Source organism: Maniola hyperantus, chromosome 13 (genome assembly GCF_902806685.2).
Source record: "Maniola hyperantus chromosome 13, iAphHyp1.2, whole genome shotgun sequence".
Lineage (NCBI taxonomy): Eukaryota > Metazoa > Arthropoda > Insecta > Lepidoptera > Nymphalidae > Maniola > Maniola hyperantus.
The window spans coordinates 1842456-1864474 of record NC_048548.1 but is presented as its reverse complement, the minus strand read 5'-3'; the positions used below and the strand labels follow the sequence as shown (position 1 = coordinate 1864474).

The window sequence follows — 22019 nt, the reverse complement described above, 5'->3', positions numbered from 1 at the left end:
ACAATATTTTTAGTATTTTCATGTTTATTTTTAAGTATGTACTTTACTAAATAAAAATGATCGCAAATCTCAAGACCAGCTGAACCGATTTCGCTAATCTTTTTTATAATATTCATTGAAGTACGAGGATGGTGTAATATGTACGAATTGTCAGTTTAAACGTAGCATGTTCATATTAGCTGTAACATAAAAATGCAACTCCTCAATATATCGAAGTAGGTTGCCTGCACATCGGATTGAAAGAGAGGTGATGAAAAATTATGTAGGTTAGGTCGTTAAGCAATAAGTTTAAAACAATAGTATGTAAGATTTCTTTATTAGTATTGTTAGTCCATAAGCAAGAGTAGATCATAAGCCGGCTCTCAATAAACATCTTCCACCGTTGCCGCATTTAATTATTACCATACGGCCACAACATATCTCATGGCGACCCTTGCCAGTCGGTGCATGCCTAATCTAAGTGCGTGCACCGGCTGGGCACCGATCAAGAAGAAGACTACAATTTTTTAAAAGAATATCAAGATTCAAGACTCAACTAGAACAAAAAGAAGAAAATAATTCCACGTCCTGTATTAAAAATCAAGAAACACTAATGTCAAGAAATAAGCCCAAAAATGAATCCCTAATAAACAGAAGACATCTCAAGCTTCATTGATCGGCCCAGCATCATCGTGCGTCCAGGGTTATCCCGGCCACAACTAGGAGGTGTCCAGGGTATTCCCGGCCCAGTTCGAGGAGTCCAGGGTTTTCCCGGCCCATTAAGATGCAGTAAAGAAGAGGCGAAGACTCCAAACCTCCGGACCTGATGACCAAACTATCCCTGACGACGACGGCGACTACACGGCGGTCACGAAATTGATTAATAAAATGCGTCGCTAATAGTTAAAGTAAGTGCAATTTATCTCTCGTAATGGGCAAATAGGTAGAATGTGTAGGTATTGTAATTTTTTTTTTGGATAGATATTTTAATTTTGTACGTAGGTATAGGTTAGAAGAATATTGTTTTTTTATAATAAATAATACTTGCTCCACTATCTACTAATAAGTTCCGTTCGTGCTTTATTTGTAAGATTTTATATAGTGTGTAGGATAGTTTAAACTAATAATAGATAATAATTAATAAATGAATAAGTAGGTACTTACTTCTTTCGTAAATATTCGGTGTTAAAATCGAAATATAATAATTCAGAGAATTATAACGGTGTCATCGCGTGGTCAACGACACACGCGTACCCGAACATTTTGTATTGTTATACGAGACAATGGTTTTGCTCGAGTTGCAATTTGCAAATACAAGGAAATGAATATGAAATAAGGAGAATTTTTTCCCCTACAGACGTTTTTCGTCTAGTTTCGTGCAAGTTTTAACGATATAAGACCCGGCTTTAACGAATTAGGACTCTGCAAACCAAAGGCTTGATCACCCTTCGGCTGTAGAAGTGCTAGGTATAAAATATACAATTATTTATTTTGGATTGAGACATACTGACGTAGGAAGATGATTGTTATTTATTTGCTGGTGTTAGAGAATATACAACCTAGAATTTTTATGAAAAGTTGAATGTTATTGAAATACTTATTGAAAGAAATAAGTTTGATGAAGATTATAAGTGTTATGAAAAATGCTCGCAAGCATGTTATGTTAAATATTGATTAGGAGAGTACGCGCCGCGTTTGTTGATTTGTTTATTTATTTGTATTATGTGAAGAAGTAACTTGAAAGGAAGATGAAGACTAGGAGAGATTTATTTTGACTGTCCAGGAAATATGAATACCTGAGATGTTTACTTAATAATAGGTATTATTATGGGTTATAGAATAGAAACCTTATATTTACCGTTTTACGACGATGCTATACGACAGCTGTATACTTATGATGACGACGATTTGATAGGTCAAAGAATCTTTTGAAGTCGATTTGTGAAATCGATACCTCAACTTATACATATCTAATACCTATGATGCTATTTTGAGATTATTTTATTATGATGAGATTTTTCGAAACTTTTGTAAAAGTTAAATCCTTGACTGTGCACTTAATAGATTACGATTTTTATATTTATATAAGTAAGGTTAAAAGTATGCCCATACGAAGTAAGAGATAAGATAAATTGCACTTTAAGCACAGGAAGTAACTAAAAAAAATGTTTCCTTACATAATTTAATTTTATTTAGCATTAGATTTTATTTTTTTGATTGTCATCATCTTTTCTTCTGATTCGATGTAGCGTCTAACATTTTTTTTTTCTTTTAAGGGGAGGGGTAACCGCATACATTTTCAGGGGAGTTGTAATATGTACGAATTGTCAGTTTAAACGTAGCATGTTCATATTAGCTGTAACATAAAAATGCAACTCCTCAATATATCGAAGTAGGTTGCCTGCACATCGGATTGAAAGAGAGGTGATGCAAAATTATGTAGGTTAGGTCGTTAAGCAATAAGTTTAAAACAATAGTATGTAAGATTTCTTTATTAGTATTGTTAGTCCATAAGCAAGAGTAGATCATAAGCCGGCTCTCAATAAACATCTTCCACCGTTGCCGCATTTAATTATTACCATACGGCCACAACATATCTCAATGGTTCGGAGAGAAAAATTTAAAAATATGTAAGTATTAAAAAAAATTAAAGGATCGGCTGTTAGGCGGTACGAAGTTCGCCAGGTCAGCTAGTAGCACAATATTTATCATGTCCATGTAATAATTAATATTTTAAAAAAGAAAATAAAAGTTGGTAGTAAATTAAGTTTTATGTGATTAGTCTAAACATGCTGTTGTTACCTAGAAACTTGATAAAATACTTACGTTAATTACAAAGAAAGTAATTTATTTAATAAAGAATAATTGAAAACGTGGCTGGCGATAAAACTTAAAGCTAGCCTTATCTAATAATTATTGTAAAAATCATGCACGAATGATCCCAAGAATAATGGCTGCATTTCGGCGCAGAACAGCCAGGCTAATCCTTCGCGCAAAAAATGAGCCAGCCCATAGTCACCAGATAGGTTAGTATAAATTATTTTATTTATTTTTCAATATATTAAAATCATTTCAATTTTAAATTTTGATCTTGATAAAATATTTTCAACATATTATATTCTTGACTTCGTAAAGTAATTTAGAAATCGTTTTCTAAATTATACTTGTTTACCAAGTTAATATCAACTCTTGGGAATTCTTGTACGGGAAAATTTATGGCGTATTGGCACCGCGTAGAATTATAAAATGAATAAGTAAATAAAACTTTTTTTAATTAATTACCAAAGAATGAAAAAAAATGAACTTATGAAAACATAATATTGTATTTAAGTCCAAACAAGACTATCCTGTTATGCGGCAAAGCAGTCCCATTGTTTTTTTTTAATTTAAAAGACTAGCGCTTAGGCTGCAATTAGGCTTGCTGGCAAGTGATGATGCAGCCTAAAATGGAGGGCGCTTGCTTAGAAGATGCCTATTCACGCTTGACTTGAAAGTACCCATATTAAAGTAGGAGGGGAAAACTGATGCTGGATGGGCGTTCCATATACTAGCGGTCTGTCTTCCATCTTACAACACCATGCTCTTGTCATTGTATATTTTGTACAGTACTCATGAAAACAAAGCCAATGAGTGCAAAGACAACTATCCTGCCATTTGCCGTCAGCCAGTTCCGACGCCACTTCTATCATCATCACAGATGCTCAATGGTACAGTCAGAAACAAAGCTAGGTATGCACCCGTCCACAGTCAGATGCAAACCTAGCTTTGTTGCTGACCCTACATAATCATCTATTGCCATTCAAACTACACGTGGATATATGCAAAATTTCAATTGAATTAGACAATTATTGGAATTAGCCAGCCAGCCAGCCAGAAAATGGCATACATGCCAGCCTCATGTTACATACTAAATTAACATTAGACTATAATAGTTAAATCTAAAACTTTAACAATTAGAGAGAATAACTACCAAATTTATTCTATACTCTCATTGCCGAAATGCTCAAAGGTTTCCTAAAATAGAGTTAAAGTTACTAAAAAGTATTCATCAAATTTGTAGTTCATACGTTAAGCTTTGCCTCAAATTGTGGTAACGAACAAATGCTAATATCAAGTGTGAAACATTATCATCTTAACCACATAGTATCACAATTATTATTGGAGAGTCCCTTTTTCTACTGGACGTATAGGGGTTTGAAATTTGTGTAATCCATGCGGATGAAGTCGCGAGCATAAGCTAGTTGTAAATATGAATGTTTGCTCGACTTGGCGGGGGCACTACCGTGCCCCCAGATCCGCATCCGTAAAAGCTGCGCATTAATTGATGCGGATGCGGATGTCTGAATTAATGCAAATACCCGTAACACCCCAGTTTATTACATGTATTTTTATTTTTTTAATCTGAAGTTTTGATTTTAGCCGCGCGGACTTTTTCGAGTGAACTATATATACCTAAGCCTACGAGGTAGTAATGTACTCGTACTATACTTATAAGTAAAGCAAATAAAGCTATAAAATATACCACCCACTATAACTTGAAATTGGGCTATTTATATTCCGCACGGATTGAGATGAAGAAAACAACATTTAGTTAATTGGATTCCATAACGGGTTATATGATTACATCTTTGTTATTACGAAGTTTATTATTCTCCCGTTGCTCTAGTGGCTTGTTTATTCTACTACAGATCATGAGGTCCCTTCTGGTAGAGAAGGTAGAGGTTCTGTATTTGTATTTATTTATTATTTTATTTTGACTTATAAAAGCACCTACGAAAGTCAGATCGGTATAGTACAATACAATCAGTACCTTTATTATAAATGCGAAAGTGTTTTTGTTTGTTGGTTGGTTTCATGTCGCAACGGAGCAACGGATCGACGTGTTTTTTTGCACGGGTATAATTTAAGACCTGGAGAATGACGTAGGCTACTTTTTATCCCGGAAAATCAAAGAGTCGCGGGCATCAGCTAGTAATAGAATAAGTCTACCAAATATGTCGTAGGATCTAAGTAGATAATACCCAAGCACCTTGAGAGTTCTCCATAATGTTAAATAAACTATGGCCAAAACCCTTCTCACTCTGAGAGGATCCCAAAGCCACCATCATCCAAATAAACGCTCTTCCCAGTGTCGGGGACAATACGCAGAGAAACTTTCAGCTTTTATAAAATAAGGAAGGTCTGGCACGCGCTGGCTCTCTCTCTCTATTAATTTTTGAATGGCTATGACTGACAGAGTGGACGAAAGCGTAAGGGTTCTTTGATTTACCATGAATCCCTAATGAAAACAGTGTTTTATTTACCAAGCTTGCTTATCAACCAAGATACCCCAGGCTTAAAGACACATTGCCTCGGTGAATGACACAGATTGACCCGAATGGGGGGGGGGGGGGGCATTTTAGAGGACACTGACTGTAATTGGATTCGGGAGCTAACATTTTACAAAATAAGCCTATAAAAGCCTGGGGGTAAACAAAATCGTAGAGATCCTTGAATAATGATCACTTTCGTATTGAAAGTGATGAGAAAGTTTGGAGCTATTTATTAGTTTGAATTTTTATTAAAATGGTTTTGTTTGTTGACGTAAGATGACTTTTTAAACTTGAGATAAAAATACGACTTTATTATTTTTCACAAAAATCGTCTCACTTTAAGTAAGTATACTTATGTACTTAACTTTTTATTTATTTATTTAAAACTAGCTTATGCTTGCGACTTCGTCTTCATGACTACACAAATTTCAAACGTCTATTTCACACCCTTAGGGGTTGCATTTTCAAAAATCCTTTCTTAGCGGATGCCTACGTCATAATAGCTATCTGCATGCCAAATTTCAGCCCGATCCATCCAGTAGTTTGAGTTGTGCGTTGATAGATCAGTCAGTCAGTCACCTTTTCCTTTTATATATTGAGACTAGATGATGCCCGCGACTTCATGCACGTGAATTTATGTTTTTTAAAATCCCGCGGGAACTCTTATATATACCATGTAATTTTTTATCAAATAAAGATTATTTATTTATTTACTCTTTAATTTTCCGGGATAAAACGTAGCCTAATCGATTTCCACGCGGCATCGTAACGAAATCCTAAATTTCTTGGCGGTACGGCTTTCCCGGTAAGGTGGTAACTAGTCACGGCCGAATCATCCTACCAGACTAGATTGGAGAAAACTTAGAAATTATAAATCCCCTTTTCCTTGCCGAGAATCAAACCCTGGACTTTCAACTTATAAGAGCATACCACTCATTATTGCGCCAGGGAGGTCTTGGAAAGTTGCGTAGCTAACTTTTGTTTTATAACTAGAAAAGGTGATTCACAAGAAGGATGGTGTACCGAAATGACGACATTTATCTTGGCTTACCTTTGACGACCTCAATAGTGTTGTGAACTAGTGAACGCGTTGGTCTTATAAGAGATATGTTTCAGGTTCTATTCCCGGCACGGTCAATTTCAAACTACAAATAGGTAATTTCGCAAATTAAAATTTCGCTTTTGCTATTTTGGTCTAATCTGTGGATTGGATTAGTGACTTGCGCAATCCATTTTGCTTATATTTTTGGACAAAGATGACGTAATTTTAACCGCCTGCTTATCAAACGGTCATGTTTAAAGGCCTTAAACCTACTGACCTACTCGTATGGGGTACGAGTTTTATAAAAATGCCACACCCCGTCCAAGCTAGCCCGCTACCTTAGACTGCATCAACACTTACCACCAGGTGAGATCGCAGTCAAGGCCTAGCTTGTAATCGAATAAAAAAATAAAAAACTTTACAAGTCCCAAACTTTACAATCCCATGTTTGTTTTATCTCAAGATCTCTAATAACTAGAAAGTCTAGAAAATATGAAAGACTTGAAAGTCGTTAACCTAACGCTGAATAAAAGCTTGCAGTCTGAGTACCAATTTTTTTGAGAAAGCATGAACTTGAAATTCAATTAAAGTCATAGAGAAATTCTCAGAACTTTGATTAGTCTTTTTATTATTCTTTTTAATATTTTAATTAAAGTTGTTTAGTAGATGACCTTTCTAATTCATAGATGAGTGGTCTGAGTGGAAGGTCCCGCGTTCTTTTGTCGTAATAAGGTAGGATATGATAGAGTTAGTTCATACTTCATAGTACTGATGATTACTGATATAATACCTACCACAAAAAAAACGCAAAAAAATATATAAAATATCCTATACTGTTGTAAATGTTTACGATACATTGCAAATAAAACATCTGACTGACGCGAGAGGACAACGAAAGTTGCGTAAGTAGGCCCTCGAAGTCAATGCCGCGTCGTAGGTGAGGCATTGACCCAAGATACTAAAGCACTAAAACTACAAAATGAGGCAAATGGGTTATTGGTATTGGATTGTAGGTAGAATAACAATAACGCTAAGTTTTTGCTAGCGTTCTGGTTAAGTGGTTACACCCACTATAAATTAAAAATAAATCTAAATATATGAAAGGAAAAGGTGACTGACTGACTGATCTATCAACGCACAGCTCAAACTACTGGACGGACCGGGCTGAAATTTGGCATGCAGATAGCTATTATGACGTAGGCATCCGCTAAGAAAGGATTTTTGAAAATTCAACCCCTAGGGGGTGAAATAGGGGTTTGAAACTTGTGTGGTCCACGCGGACGAAGTCGCGAGCATAAGCTAGTCTTATATAAGAATATTAGCAAGATGTCTATAAAATGTTACCTTCAATAATATATTTTATTACTCGCTCAATTTATGAGTTCCTTATAGACTTTATTGGATCATCATCTGAATGATTGAACGTTTTCTGAAAATAGATTACTTGCTTCATGCTTGGATCTTGAAAATAAAGGCAAGTTTATATTGAGACAGTGTTACAACTTAATTTTAAAGTATTCACATCTTTTTCTTACCAATGTAAAAAGAAAGAGACAGATAATTTACCTAATTTAGAACTGTCATGGAACTGTCAAACCTCTTGACTTTAGGTGCCAGTCTTGAGAATAGTGTTTAAAGTAGAGTAGCACTTAGGCTGAGATCTATAGAGCGCACTTTGACTTTGCTCAGACTTAAGATTGAGTTAAAATGAGACAGATTTATGTGAGTGATATAGCTCTGTCTCGTTTAACTCTGTCTTGAGTCTAACCAAAGTCAGAGAGCGCTTTATAGATCACACCATAAAAGTTATAGAGTATTTTATTATTTAAAATTCATTTGCTGTTTTTTTATGCAATATTTAAAAGTAAAAATGCAGATACTCTAATTTTAGGTGAAGAGATAATATCAGAATGGGCGCCCTTGTTTGCCGACGGTCAGTCAGCAGTGAATGACGTCACTGGATCGCATTGTTTACACCTGTGCAGTGACTCGTGGGGGTTTCCACACGTGTAACTGGTTACTGGATATATTGTGATGTATTCGTGACGTGGCTGCACGTACTGACTACACGTTCAGTCGCGTCACCAAACCGGCTGCAATTTAAGAAATGTTTAGAGGAAAGCTGTATCATATTCCATACAAAAAAAAAACCAAGGCCCGGCGCAAAAGTAATTATACTTAAACTAGCTTATGCTCGCGACTTTGTACGCGTGGACTACACAAATTTCAAACCCCTATTTCACCCCCTTAGGGGTTGAATTTCCAAAAATCCTTTCTTAGCGGATGCCTACGTCATAATAGCTATCTGCATACCAAATTTCAGCCCAATCCATCCAGTAGTTTGAGCTGAGCGTTGATAGATCAGTCAGTCAGTCAGTCAGTCAGTTAGTCAGTCAGTCAGTTAGTCAGTCAGTCAGTCAGTCAGTCAGTCAGTCAGTCAGTCAGTCAGTCAGTCAGTCACCTTTTCCTTTTATATATCATACTTAAACTAGCTTATGCTCGCGACTTCGTACGCGTATACCCAATCCATCCAGTAGTTTGAGCTGAGCGTTGATAGATCTCAGTCAGTCAGTCAGTCACCTTTTCCAAGAAGATAATATTTTTTCTCAAAAGAATATTTTTTAATTATTCAGATACAAGTAAGCCCTTGACTGTAATTTCAACTGGCGGTAAGTGATTATGTAATCTAAGTTGGAAGCGAGCTATCCTGGGGTATGGCAGCTCTTATCAAACCGTTAAACCCTAACCGTTTCCGACTCAGTGACACCCCTCAGAGGAAGTTACTAAATAATTTAAAATACAAATATCAAAAATTGCGGACCGGCAGGAATCGAACCCGCGTCTCCTGGGATCGATCTCACTTGCTAGCTTATAGTGGTCAGAGGCCAGAGCAGGTATACATATATTAATCTATGTGCCAGAGCGTCGTGCACGATCCCAGGAGACGCGGGTTCGATTCCTGCCGGTCCCCAATTTTTGATATGTATTTAAAAATATTTAGAAACTAGCTGACCCAGCGAACTTCGTACCGCGTAACAGTCGATTCAAATTTTTAAAATTTTTCTCTCCATAAGAACCATCCTCGTACTTCAAGGAATATTATAAAAAAAGAATTAGCGAAATCGGTTCAGCTGTTCTCGATATTTGCGATCAGCAACACATTTAGCGATTCATTTTAATATATAGAAAGATTTACTTGAAGTGTAGGTAAAACACTATACAAAATATAAAATATAGAGGGAGCTATTTTAATATATTTCTTCTCCAGGAAGGAGCGCTTTATGACATTGTTTCCGTTTCAACTCTGTTGTTTGTTTTAATCCTTTATTGCACGAAGTTTCCTGTACAAATGCAAACTTAATATCTTCAGATTTACTCTTCTCCTTAACTTTTTCCGTTACATTATACATAGCGATTCATTTCGAAAGGCTTTTAATTTTTAGGGTTCCGTACCTCAAGAGGAAAAACGGAACCCTTATAGGATATATTTCTATTATTTTGGTTTTGGTGTACAATAAAGAATATTTTACTTTTACTTTACTTTATCTACTTAAGGGTTCCTTTTTTTGCTATAGTCGACGCATTTTAAACTGAGTCGTCGAGTTATCTGTCTGTTTCGCTCGCACTTATCTACGACCTGTAAGTGTGCGCGAAACAGACAGATAACTCGACGACTCGGTTTAAAATTAATAGTTGACGCATGGTCGACGCATTCTAAGGGAAGCCTAAACATGTGCCTCTTGGCGTCGGGTCGCAATGCGTGTGCAAACAGTATGAAAAGCTCCAAAAATACTTTTCCTCGAAGCCGGCCAGGTAACAAACAAACGTTACTCACGTATGATTACATTGCATATTCACTCGTACGTGACAATTTGGTGGACTGTAAATGTGGGATGTTTACTATCGTGTCGATAATAATATCGACTGTGGTTACACATCAATGTGCCATTATTTATTAACAAAAGACGTAAAACGACTAGTTCCAGTTCAGTCATGTAAAAAAAATTCGAAACAGTAATGATTACTGATCTATCCACGCAAGACGGATCGGGCTGTGTCATGTAGATAGCGTATTATGATGCTATGCTATGACGTATTATGATGTAGACGTCCGCTCAGAAAGGATTTTTGAATATTCAACCCCTAAAGGGGTAAAATAGGTTTGAAATTTGTGTAGTCTTGTGGACGATCCCAAATTAACCGGTTTGCTAGAAAGCCTGGAGCACCGCAGAGACGTTAGCTCTCTGTGCGTGTTCTATCGCCTTTATAATGAGGAGTGCTCTGAAGAGCTTTTTGACCTCATTCCACCCTCATTTTTCTACAACCGCACCGCGCGCCACCGTAAGGAATTTCACCCTCCCCACCTGGGTGTCTGGTGCACTTCGACCGTCCGCTGTGCCAGATCCTTCTTTCCACGCACATGCAAACTGTGGAACTAACTCCTATCGGCGGTGTTACCCTAGATTACAACAAGGGGTTATTCAAGGGGCGGACCAACAGATTCCTAAAAGGCCGGCAACGCATCGGCGGTTCCTCTCGTGCTGCTAATGTTCATGGGCGGCGGTAATCACTTAACATCAGGTGACCCGCCTGCTCGTTTGCTCGCTATCTCTATTTAAAAAAAAAAGTCCACGCGGACGAAGTCGCGGGGATAAGCTAGTTTTAATATAAGTTTCGTGTCTACAGACAATCCTGGGCGCGCTGCCGTTGGCCGTGGCGGCCATCAACCGAGATGCGAACCTACTGCCCGGCTTCACGCTGCGGTTCATATCTGCAGATATCGGCAGACCCCGACCCACCCTGCCGTTGGACAAGGACAGCCTGTCTTTGAGGTACTTACATTTCAGCAGAAAAAAAACCTTTATTTATAAACTAGCTGATGCCCGCGATTTCGTTCGGGTGGATATATATGTTTTTTAGGGTTCCGTACCTCAAAAGGAAATACGGAAGACTTATAGCACTTTGTTGTCTGTCTGTCTATCTGTCTGTCAGTCTGTCAAGAAACCTACAAGGTACTTCCCGTTGACTTAGAATCATGAAATTTGGCAGGGTAGGTCTTATAATAGACATAAGGGGAAAAATCTGAAAACCGTGAATTTAGTGTTACATCACACAAAAAAACATTTGTGGTCATGAACTAATAGGATTAGTATTTTAAATTTTCGAAGTAAGGTAACTAACTATATCAAGTGGGGTATCATATGAAAGGAACCTGTGCATTCTAAAACAGATTTTTATTTATTTTTATGCATCATAATTTTTGAATTATCGTGAAAAATGTCGAAAAATACGACTGTAGTACGGAACCCTCGGTGCGCGAGTCTGACTCGCACTTGACCGGTTTTTTTTAAATCCCGTAGGAACTCTTTGATTTTCCGGGATAAAAAGTAGCCTATGTCCTTCCCCGGGACGCATGCGACAGTCGGGCAATCGGGCGAGTGCGGCAATCGGGGTAGGGACGCCCTGCACACCCGCATGTCACCCACGCTGTCCCGCACACAGAATAATTTACTCCAAGTCCCGCACCGCGTTAGCGCAGGCTTTGCGGGTGTCCGTGGCGTTCGCGTTCCCACCCGATTGCCGCGCCCGCCCGATTGCCCGACTGTCGCGTAGGTATTATAGCACAGAATATTATAATAGTACTACGTAGGAAGCGCGCGATTGTTTTTTGATTTGATTGATTGTTACTTATGTCTGGCAAGTACCAAAAGTGAGACAGGCCTGACTATAGGTACAATGGATAATGTAATTAAAGTTCGTTACAGTTCGTATTGTTTCAATCGCTGTAATCCATGCCCATTCCGACGCCGCGCTGGAAATAGTTTGCGTCATCCGAAACTTGTCAGATTCTTTGTATAAAACTGATTACAACTTTTAGAAATTAATAATAGTTTATTAATTGAACTATTGATCTTTAAAATTGATTGATGAAAAGTTTATTAATTAAACTGAAATTTGACTCATTCAAATCCTTTCTTAGTGAACCCAAAGTCAAATTCAAATCATTTACCTATTCAGAAAATTTTTGTTTATCAAAATTATTGGATTTGTAAAACAATCCTGTAATGGTGATAATTAATTACGTAAACTTAAAATTAAAGCTACGTGCGTTCCAAACGCGCCCACATCTGAGAAGAGCCAACCCTTTAATTCAATTTCCTGGTATTGGCTTTTAGGTGTGCCAACCAGACACAGGTTGTTTCGTCAATATCAATCACATAGCGTACTCTTATCTAAATATATAAAAGGACAAGGTGACTGACTGACTGACTGACTGACTGACTGACTGATCTATCAACGCACAGCTCAAACTACTGGACGGATCGGGCTGAAATTCGGCATGCAGATAGCTATTATGACGTAGGCATCCGCTAAGAAAGGATTTTTGAAAATTCAACTCTGGAGGGGGTGAAATTGGGGTTCGAAATTTTGTGTAGCCCATGTGTAATATAAAAATGAATCACTAAATGTCATCGCAAATCTCGAGAACAGCTGAACCGAGTTCGCTAATTCTTTTTTTATAATAGGTATTCCTTGAAGTACGAGGATGGTTCTTACGGAGAGAAAAATTTAAAAAAATTTAATCGACTGTTAGGCGGAACGAAGTTCGCGGAATTATAAATGTGAAAGTGTAGATGTTTGGATGTTTGTTACTCAATCACGCTAAAACGGCTGAACGGATTTGAATGAACATTAGAATGGAGATAGATTATTAACTGGATTAACACATAGGCTACTTTTTATCCCGGAAAATCAAAGAGCTCCCGCGGGATTTTGAAAAATGTGAAATACACGCGGACGAAGTCGCGGGCATTAGCTAGTTAAAAATATAATCTGTTTAATAACAAGGCAATATTAATTCAACTTAAGAATGCTACTTGATAGGATAAATAATAACACCTTCGAATTAATAATAGAATATTTAATATTGTACCCTGCCTAGATGATAATTGTGTTTTGGAAATAAATGGCTTATTTACTTATTTATTATTTTTTTTATTTAAAAATTAGTAAGAAAAAAACCACTCATTTAAAAAAAAATACTTTTGTGGTGTAAATTTAGCGATGATTTATTATATGGAGAGAAAAATAAATTTTATAAATCGACTGTTTTTGAAATCTAAACAGGGTGATGACCCAAATGCGCGACCTCGGCGTGGTGGCGTTCTTCGGACCCGATGGGACGTGCCACACTGAAGCAAAGCTGGCTGCTGCCTGGAACCTGCCTCTTATTTCTCATGTAAGTCTAAAGCCAGTGATACGTACTATGCGTTTCAACTAAGAAGGGCACTGCCATATCTGAAATGTTTTTTTTAAATTGTGAGCTAGGCTTGCGCTTGACGACAATCATGCTGAGAAACAGAGCAATAGAGTCTTGGACTGTAGTGACAAAATAATGTGATTTTTTGTATAGTGGTAGTTTATGGGGTTAGAATTCATTATTAAAAGTGGTAGTCGTAAATTAAAACTACCTGACTATTCATAAGCACTTGTAAAAAGTTTACATGAACAAAAAACATATTCTATTCTAAATAGAATAATTTAAAAATCATGATTTTCATTTATTTTTACCATAATTAATTATTACCGTCACGCTGTATGGAAAGCGAATAATGACGTCACAATGCGTAAACTACAAATATTTTTTAATTTTTTTTACATAAGAAATGCCTTCTCCATAAACGTGACACTAGAGAAACACTCTGTGTCCAGCTGGCACACCTAAAAGCCAAAAATTGGGAATTGAGTTGAACATAAGAAATTGAAGCCAAGATAATGGGTTTAGTTATTATCTTTGTTACCAGAAATGTGCAGGAGCCCAAGGCAGAGAAACTGGTGGTCTGGGCTCGACCTTCGCCCGTACTCTGCCACCAGCGCACAAAGTCAGCAAGTCCGTCGTTGCTCTGCTCAAGGCCTACGGATGGAACAAGTTCGCCATCGTTGCCGGGGACGAGCTTACAGCGGCTGAACAACAGATGGATGCTATTAAAGTAAGACTAACTATCATATCTATCAAAGTCTTGCTCTGCTCAAGGCCTGTTTTGTAAAGGGGGGAACTCTTCTTAAGATACCCGACGTTATAGGAAAGAATTGGGGTATATATGACTAGCTTATGCTCGCGACTTCGTCCGCGCGGACTACACAAATTTCATCCCCTATTGGGGTTGAATTTTCAAAAATCCTTTCTTAGCGGATGCCTACGCCAAAAGAGCTATCTGCATGCTTTTCAACCCGATCTGTTCAGCAGTTTGAGCTGTGCGTTGATAGATCAGTCAGTCAGTCACCTTTTCCTTTTATTGGGTTATATCTCTCGATATCCGAAATCTCTTATGAACACATCGGTGCCCCCCTTGCACGACGGTTGCAAGACTTGTCCTGGACAAAATAGCCATCTGTCTCAGAGCTCACTATGAGCTAAGGCAGCAAGTCAGTCGTTGCTCTGCTCAAGGCCTACGGATGGAGCAAGTTCGCCATCGTTGCCGGGGACGAGCTTACAGCGGCTGAACAACAGATGGATGCTATTAAAGTAAGACTAACTAACATCTATCAAAGTCACTTGCTCTGCTCAAGGCCTTTTTATTGTTGAAATGCGGGAACTCTTCTTAAAATATCCGACGTGTTGGGAAAGATATCCGCTTATATAGGAATTTTACCTACTAAAGTAAGGCTTTTCAACTAGTGCCGCCTTTACTTTTTAATTTTTATGCGATTGTCCAAAAAAATGAGTGTAGACCGTACCTACTAATGTCTTCAGGGTTCATGTAGGTATGTACCTCTATGACTTCTTAATGACCTGCTAGGTGATTCGCTAACTCAGTATCTAACACAGAATGATAGCCACCAAGGTTGGTTGGTTCTACATTGCTGCTTCACTGGGAGATAGCAAAATATTTTTTCGTAGAAAACCTTCAACGGATTAAAAAATGAGCTCGGTGGCTATCGTTCAGTGTTAGACACTGAGTTAGAGAATCACCCACCGAACTGGATGTATGGGTTATCGTTGTCATCCCGAGTCACACTGGCTATAATTCTTTGAAAAAAAATCAATATGGCGGCTGTATAGTGTAAAGTAGTACAGTTTTCAAATGTAAAAAAACTGTTTCTTCAAATATTTTCATGGGAACTTTTGATTTTCCGTGATAAAAAGTAGCCTATGTCACTCTCTGCCCTTAAGCTTTAACTAAACTAAAAATATCCATGCATAAATATCACGTCGATCCTTTGCTCCGTTGTGGCGTGATTTAAGGACAAACAAACAAACAATAAAACTTAAAGCTAGCCTTATCTAATTACTATATAAATCATGACCGCGTGGAATGGTGCCAAGAATACTGGCTGCATTTCCGCGCTGGACAGCCAGGCTGATCCGTTGCGCAAAAAATGAGCCAGCCCTTTTGTCACCAGATGAGGCTATTAATCGCGGTGAAATGTCTCGTAAAAAAAATTTTAGCACTAAGACTCCATGGCCCCAGGGTCTCCACGGCAAACGGCACAAAAATGTAACTCTCTAAACAAACAAACTCTCTTTCACATGTATACTTATCTAGTAAGATCGTAATTTAAGCCATCAGATTTTTTATTTCACATTTTTATTACTGCGTAAAGTATCGATTTATTTAAGCTTCAATATACTAAGCTCTCAGCTTCACAGAAGGAATTTTTATCGTTTTCAGTTTCTTGTTCGGAATTCGACTTTTGACAGTTCAATGATTTGTGTGCTTGAGTAGGTACCTACGTACACGGTCATAAAAATTTTTGCTGTGCCGTAGAGCGCTACGGTTCAATGTGTCTTTTAAAATATAATATTACTTTAATAAATAATAATGTTTAATACTTATGCTTTTTGTTTGTTACCAAGTAAACAGAGAAAAGTTCTACGTATTTCTCACAAAAGTTTTTTTTAGACTCCAATTTAAATAAAAGAAAATAAGCTTACTTAATTGTTACATGAAAATCTAAAATGAACCATTGTAAATATTATCAAAATAAATCTTTGCCTGTTTTAGAAGACAAATTGAAGTTAAATAACAAAAACAGAAAGCGTGGGATTGTTTAATTTGTAAGCTAAGTTTATAAATTGCCGAGTAAACTCTTTGATTTTACCCGGATTGACCCGGGATGAAGTTGTAGCCTTATTTCAGCCAAATCAGTTCAAATGTTGTTTGGAAGCAGGCCGCCCTCCTACTGCTAAACATCAACCTACTGCGAAAAAGCAACCACCAAGCAAGCAATACGCACAACCACCACACAAATCCCAAAACACACTCGACGCATGTTTCGCCCCGACACCGGAGCATCCTCAGGAAATGTAGACCTTACAATCCACAATTGCGTCTTGCTTGCCTGGAAGCTGGTTTTTCCTGCATGTTTAGCAGTGGGAGGGCGGGTGGTGCATGTCGCATGCTGCATGTTGCACCATACAGATTCGACTTGTTTCAGCGGATTATAGCAAATTAAGCTTTTGGTGCATTGCAAATCAGCCCCCCAATTGTGTAAGAATAACCATTTCATGGCTATCGCAATCGTCAAGAATTCTGCCCTTTGATTGGTTGTGAAAAAATGTAAACAGCGAATCAACCAATCAAAGGGCAGAATTTCTTGACGATTGCGATAGCCATAAAATTGATATTCTTACACTATTGGGGGGCAGTTCAGTTATTGTGCATGGCGTGAAAGAGTAACAAACTTTAATATTTATTACGCGACTGCCCAAAAAAAATTGTGAAATAAATTTTTTTTACAAAAAAAAATAAAAACCGACTTCGTTACATAAACACTAAAAATTGAAAAATAATTTAATTTATTACCGAATATATTATGTATACAAGAGTTAATATAGTTCCATAATAATACTTTTTGGTGCCGGTGCCAATTAGCTTTAGCTGCGCGAATCGTCTAGACTTCATCTTTTTATGGGACTCCACAATGGCACCTCATTGGCACCGACCCCAAAAAATATTATTATGGAACTATATTAACTCTTGTATACATAATATATTCGGTAATAAATTAAATTATTTTTCAATTTTTAGTGTTTATGTAACGAAGTCGGTTTTTATTTTTTTTGTAAAAAATTTTTATTTCACAATTTTTAGTGGCCCCATGGAATTATGCTATGACTGGTTAAAAATCTACTGTTTACTAAGCTATTACACTGATCGCGAGCAATTTACTCTTATCCGTTGAGGAGTTCCAGTATCTATCTTCGAAGATGTTCATCAGATCTTCACCAAATTGAAATGGGACCAACTTTGAAGTATACCCTTTCAAACAAAAAAAGAATTTTCAAAATCGGTCCAGGCGTTTTTGAGTAATCGGGGAACATACATAAAAAAAAAAAAAAAAAAAAAAAAAAAAAAAAAAAAAAAAAAAAAAAAAAAAAAAAAAAAAAAAAAAAGATTCCGACGAATTGAGAACCTCCTCCTTTTTTTGAAGTCGGTTAAAAAGGAGTGTTACGGAACCCTACATTATAGTCCGCGATAGGTTGAGATGGCAATTGGGGTATGAGGCAGGGGGACGCCTCCGCACACCCGTACGTCACTTGCGCTCGCCCGCACCGGACTACCACGGGGGCTATGCAGGTGTGCGGGGCGTTCCCTACCCCGCTTGCCATCTCGACCTGTCTATACACGCACTTATCCAACTTTTTTTTTATTCCGACATGTTAGCCCTTGACAGCAATCTCACCTGGTGGTAAGTGATGATGCAGTCTAAGATGGAAGCGGACTAACCTGGAAGGAGTATGGTAGTTTTTATTAAAACCATAAACCTTTGGTTTCTACACGGCATCGTACCGGAACGTTAAATCGCTTGGCGGCACGGCTTTGCTGGTAGGGTGGTAACTAGCCACGGCAGAAGCCTCCCACTAGACCAGATCAGAAATTTAGAAATCATTAAATTTCAAACCCCTGCCGGGAATCGAACCCGAGACCTCCCACTAATAATACCACAGCGCTAACCACTGCGCCAGGGAGGTTTTCAACTATTTATATCACAGTCCGTTGTCCACAGGAGCTGTCTCAGAGCAACGGGCTTACAATAACGGCTGAGCATCGCTTTGCGGATTACATACCTCGACATATCTCCCACATGGAACGGATTGTCGACGAAACCTTTGAGAAAACTAGAGGTAAGCTTTCTCAAATCTCAATTGTGCATTCTTGACAGAGTGGTCGTGGCTGCGGGGCCGGGTCGTCTATACCGACCTCAGCTTAAGAATCAAGGAGACTTGTCAGACGCGTATACCCGAAAGGGACAAAACAACAAAAGAAATCATACTTACAAGATACTTACGTATGAAAGGTTAAGTTTCATAATTTGCGTTCGCTACAACTTTTACACAGCAATACAACATAAATGGCTTCTACACATATTCAATACTAAATTTAAAACAGAAAACAAAATAAAAACTCGTAATATTCGCAATAAATTACTATCACAGAGGTATAAATTACTATCACACAAAAAAGCAAAACTATGACAAAGACCAAATACTGTGTTTTTGTCTTTATCACTCTTCAGAGCTTTTCTATACACGTAGCTTGCTCTAACAAGGTATTATTATTTTAATGCCAAGTCTCCTTCATTCTTTAGTCTGAGATACCGACGAACTAGGTGACAGTGTAGTGCTCGAATATGGGAGGCGGCATGGATACGCGACGGGACAGGCGTGTTAGTCTTCTTACTGACGAGGGACGCTTTTTCGACGACAAGGATACCTAACTGCTGCCCTCGTCCGTGTATCACCGGCAGCTGCCGAACTTACCAAGCCTGCAAGGATTACATACCCTGACATATCTCCCATATGGAACGGATTGTCGACGAAACCTTTGAGAAAACTAGAGGTAATCTTTTCTCAAATCTCAATTGTGCATTCTTGACAGAGTGGTCGCGGTCCATATAGGCAAAGTATAGGCGACAGTGCAGTGCTCGAATATGGGAGGCGGCATGGCTACGCGACGGGACAGTTGTAGTTAGTTTTCTTACAGACGAGTGACGCTTTTTCGACGACAAGGATACCTAACTGCTGCCCTCGTCACGTATCCCCGGCAGCTGCCGAATTTAACAAGCCTGCAATAACGGCTGAGCTTCACTTTGCGGATTACATACCCCGACACATCTCCCACATGGAACGAATTGTCGACGAGAGCTCTTTTCTTCTAAAACTCTTTTCAAATCTCGACTTTTTCGCGTTGTTCAAAAATTGCGCATCTCGCTTAAGAGTATCTGTAACTCTAACAGCCGCACTCATAGTCGCTTAATCGTTACTTAATGCATGACCTTATCCATACTAATTCATGCCTTAAGTTCATTTAAACAGCATATTGTCAGCTGTTCGACTTGGAGCGACCATTAGAACGTTACGGCAAAGGCATTGTCAGGCAAGTGGCGTAGAGTACGCACATTAGCACACGGTTGAAACTGGTAAGTACCTATAATGTACTGAAAATAAAACCTGTGTGAGCCACGCGTCGTCGCCTTTATGTCTTAGAAAATAACGGTCAATTTTGACCGTTTTGAGTTTATCCTCGCCATTCTGCCGGTGTACATTACGCCTAACTTGTGGATAGGGTATCAAGTACTTTATAAATAGACCCTTAATAACCTTGATTGTAGGACAAGCACTTGAAGTCTTAATTACATCGTTTAGGATTCTAGTAAGAGAAACAAGTAAAAACCTAGGTATATACTCAGAGTTCTCGTAAAAGTTCATTTTCTTAAGGTCATTTAAAAATTGAACGCTGCTATTTTCTTAATGAATTAACTTGAATTCCACTTAATTCTGATATCAGGTTTAACTATCATCGTTACAATAATTGACGCTCTAGCAATAGGCAAATAAGGCTTTGAACACATCAAACTATTTTCGTTTTTTTTTAGAAATCGCTTTGGTGATGATACTTGACGACGATTACGCACTCATCCGATCCGAGTCCGTGAAAATACGTTCCTTTTTGTTTTGTTTGGTAGCTTATGATATATGTTGTAGATATTTTTGTATTCGTATTTTCACGGATTCGGATCGGACAAGTGCGTGATCGCTGGTACGCTATACGCAATAGCTGATTCTCAGCGGCTGATGAGTGTACTACGCCACTAAGCGTTACGGACTTAGGTTAAGATCTTTAGAGCCTGTTTAGAGCGCACTTTGACTTTGCTCAGACTTCACATACTGTTTAAAAGGAGATGGTGTTATATCGCTGGCATAAAACCGTCTCGTTTTAACTGAAACTTAAGTCTGTACCCGTAGTACAAGATTTTACGTCTCACCAAACCAAACCAAATTCGAGAGTTGAAATACTTCCGCGTTTCAGTAAACTGGATCTTAAGTGCCTTGTTTTAAAGCTCAAGTTTGTCTACACTTCTACAGCCAGCGCTCCAAGCGGAAACATTGCGAAATTAAAATCAGTGGCATTGAATATTTGACTTCAATTCAAGGCTGTTTAGGTCCATTTTACTGTAACGCGGAAGTATTTCGACTCTCGAATTTGGTTTGGTTTGGTGAGACGTAAAATCTTGTACTACGGGTAATAAGCAAAGTCAAGGTGCGCTCTATAGATTTCGGCACCAGACTGGCTACGATGTAGCGGCAGCGTAGCAAAGCGTGAACGAAAAATGCAGACTTCAGTACGCTTAGTACAAGATTTTATGTCTCACCAACGTTGATAGTATTCGAGTGTCGAAACACTTCCGCATTATAGTAAGCTGGACCTTATTTACCTTGTTTTAAAGCTCAAGTTTGTCTACACATCTACAGCCAGCGCTCCAAGCGGAAACGTTGCGAAATTAAAATCAGTGGCATTGAATTTTTTACTTCAATTCAAGGCTATTTAGGTCCATTTTACTTTGACGTTATTGTGTTTCGTCTCTCAAATTCTAGCAACGTTTGGTGAGACGCAAAATCTTATACTAAGCGTACTGTACCCGTAGTACAAGATTTTACGTCTCACCTTTACACGTATATGTTCGTTTGTTGGTTTATTGGTTTGTTAGTTTGTTTAATACAATCGCATACATCTTAGATCTAATAATTTAGGTATGATTACCTTTAGCACCATGCGAAATAATAATATCATGATTAGGTATATTTCTAGGGTTAATGTAGTACTTAGGTAATGGTTTGAATATTAATATTATGGTATAATATGTAGGCAAATAGTCTAGTTTTTAGTTCATCTATAAGGTTATTGTTCGTCCTTTTATCCTTTAGACGTTTCAAAGTCATGTCTAAATAACCTACTTCTACCGACTTTTCATAAAATCACAGACCAGAAACTTTTATAATACTCGTACTTGATAATATATAGTTATGAGTTATGACCCGTTTCTATACTATCATCATCATCATCATCATCATCATAGCTCGCTCACTGCAGAGCACGGGTCTCCTCTCAGAGTGAGAAGGGTTTTGGCCATAGTCTACCACGCTGACCATGTGCGGATTGGTAGACTTCACACACCTTTGAGAACATTATGGAGAACTCTCAGGCATGCAGGTTTCCTCGCGATGTTTTCCTTCACTGTTAAAGCAAGTGATATTTTATTACTTAAAATACACATAACTCCGAAAAGTTAGAGATGCGTGCCCGGGATCGAACTCCCGACCTCCAATTAGAAGGTGGATGTCCTAACCGCTAGGCTATCGCAGCTTTTTTAATAAAGGTTTAATTAGTTAATTTAGTATA

At 38.0% G+C, this 22019-nt stretch overlaps 1 protein-coding gene across 1 annotated transcript in view; it reads left to right on the top strand.

Moving 5' to 3' along the window:
- Gyc32E (Guanylyl cyclase at 32E) overlaps positions 1–22019 on the top strand; it is a 66228-nt gene that overhangs the window by 1876 nt on the left and 42333 nt on the right. Inside the window, exons 2-5 of the mRNA XM_034974889.2 lie at positions 11020–11165; positions 13462–13573; positions 14139–14324; positions 18346–18463. Of these exons, the coding sequence (XP_034830780.2) occupies positions 11020–11165; positions 13462–13573; positions 14139–14324; positions 18346–18463 (562 nt within the window). The remainder of the gene's footprint in view (positions 1–11019; positions 11166–13461; positions 13574–14138; positions 14325–18345; positions 18464–22019) is intronic.